The sequence below is a fragment of the Protobothrops mucrosquamatus genome, unplaced genomic scaffold (genome assembly GCF_001527695.2).
Source record: "Protobothrops mucrosquamatus isolate PMUCROS unplaced genomic scaffold, P.Mucros_1.0 scaffold6118, whole genome shotgun sequence".
NCBI classification, from domain to species: domain Eukaryota; kingdom Metazoa; phylum Chordata; class Lepidosauria; order Squamata; family Viperidae; genus Protobothrops; species Protobothrops mucrosquamatus.
Window position 1 is genome coordinate 36,221 of NW_015391956.1, and position 2,358 is coordinate 38,578.

General features: G+C 35.5%; 1 protein-coding gene across 1 annotated transcript in view; it reads right to left on the bottom strand.

Annotated features, from left to right (window-relative positions):
• Positions 1-2,358, bottom strand: part of LOC107300091 (centrosomal protein of 135 kDa) — a gene marked incomplete at its 3' end in the record, with an annotated part of 31,964 nt that overhangs the window by 18,978 nt on the left and 10,628 nt on the right. The window contains exons 3-4 of the mRNA XM_015829433.1: positions 782-932; positions 5-180 (exon numbers count right to left, since the gene is read on the bottom strand). Coding sequence (XP_015684919.1) covers positions 5-180; positions 782-932 — 327 coding nt within the window. The remainder of the gene's footprint in view (positions 1-4; positions 181-781; positions 933-2,358) is intronic.

The following is a 2,358-nucleotide window of genomic DNA, read 5'->3' on the forward strand; positions in this document are numbered from 1 at the left end:
TGAGTAATGGGCTAGATCTTCTTTTAAATATCTTCTGGAGACACTCTAGTTCTCGCTTATAATAGTCCCTGTCTTCTTCTATGGTCTTCACAAATGCATCTAGGCGAGAAGGGGACTTGTCTCCAAGTGCTATGCCACCCTCAAGCCTCATTCTCTCCAGCTCTATGACAAGTTCCCGATCTGCAACAGGCCACAATCAACAAGGATGAAATTTCTAGACATGTGAAGTCTTCAGCTAAAGCATTCATTACAAACATGATAAAGAAAAACTCTTTCAATTTTTTTCTATTTCTAATGAAAGAAGGGAGGGGAAGAGAAAGGAAGATTTATGATAACCCCTGGGGAAAATTGGCAGGAAGTCCAAAATCGCACGCCCTGCTTTTTGGTCCGTCCTTAGTCATTCTGTTTCTCTATTTAGGTAGGGGAATATCTCTGAAACGATGGTCCAATGGGTTAGGATTAGGACAAGGGATAGGGTTAGAGTTTATTTAATATTTGTCAGTTGTAGGATACAATAATTATATTATATTAATATACAGTAACCAAATATTTAAATTTTCAAAATAGTATTATTCTAACAACTTTTGTAAAGGACTCTGCTCTCCTCAGGAAAGGAACCAAAATCTGAAAGAATTAGTGGGAAAATATTTAATAAACAATTCAGTTATGAATTATGTAAATGTTCCTGACTCTCCTTCATTAGATTTCCCCCCCCCCCCCCAAGATTTCATTTGAGGCAGGAAATCCATCTCTAACAGCCCATGGGAATGTAGATACTTACTTATAATTTCAAGGTTTTCAACTTTTTTGGACAATCTGTGGTTTTCTACTTGAGTCTGGTTTAATAGTATGTCAAGATTTTGTTTTTCCTCTGTTTTTCCAAAGAGTTCTTCACTCAATTTTTCTTTTTCTCTGCGATAGGAAGATAACTCCTAATGTGACAAAAATATTACAAAACTTAGAATTGTGGCTATAATGACATTTAAAAAACCCAATTTTTTGACTGCGTAACATTTCTATATATTCAAGTTAGATGCACCAAGCATTCATTGCACTTCAGAGAAATTATAAAATCTGGCTTAGATACAATTTGATATATTATTTATAAGCTGACAATTAGTCAATTTGTATTATTTATAGGCTATTCAATACCCAGAAAATCTCGTGGTGGAAAAACCATCTATTAAAAACAAGATAAAACAATGAAGACAAATAAAATAAAAACACAGTAGTTAAAATATACAGTATCAAATAAAGATTATTAATAGAAAAGTGATTAAGAGATCAAAGCAAGGTTGAGCTAAATTTCACATGAGTACAAACCCCAATTTCTTTACCTTAGGCGGAGGGATATGTTTAGTCAGCACTAACGTAGCCTCTGCTGAAAGGCGTTCCAAAGTCATAGTATCACAATAAAGTCCTCTCCTGCGTTCCCACATAATGCACTCATATCAGTCATGAAACAATGAAGAGCTCCTGCACTACAGGTCATAGGCCAGGGGTCTTCAAATTTGGCCCTTTTATGACTTGTGGACTTCAACTCCCAGAATTCCTCAGCCAGGCACGCTGGCTGAGGAATTCTGGGAGTTGAAGTCCACAAGTCATAAAAGGGCCAAGTTTGAAGACCCTTGTCATAGGCAAATATATAGTAGGGGTGTTCTCCTCAAGTACTGCAATCTTAAACAATTAAAACATTTAAATGGGAGTAACGAGATGGAGTTACTGGCTCCCAGTGCAGTTCTTTGAGAACTGGTGCTATTTTGTCTAGGAAATATAACAATAGCTTTATTATATAGCCATATTCTGCACCAGAAGGCTTGAAGGGCAGACTCATTATGCGGTAGGACACGATACAGTGCAGTTAGCCAGATGACAACTCAAGGGACAAAATGGATCCGGGAGTAAAACCGGGCTGTAAATGATCTTTCAGAGAAAACGAAACCCCATCCAAAATGGAGACTGATAACATTTTTACCCACAGTATTTTTAATTCTAGGATTGAGAAGAGTGAAGAATCTTACTCTAGCACAGCATTATCATTTCTCTGTTATTATCTGATCTATAACGACTTAAAAATATTCAAACAAGAATATGCCAATTTTTGTCCTCGGTGAAAAACCAGATACACAAATCAAATCAATACAATACTGAAAGTTTTCATCTAAATACTGCAAGACATTCTAACTCTACCAGTTTTATTCTGGATAATCTTCAGTAGCATGGATATTTAGAATATTTGTATTGGGCTTATAAAACTTACTAATAAAAATCTATTACAATGGTGTCAATATAAAAAAGCAGCTTTGTTTTAACTATTTATTGATTTGTTTTCTTACGCTATTAATAATTGTCTTGAGC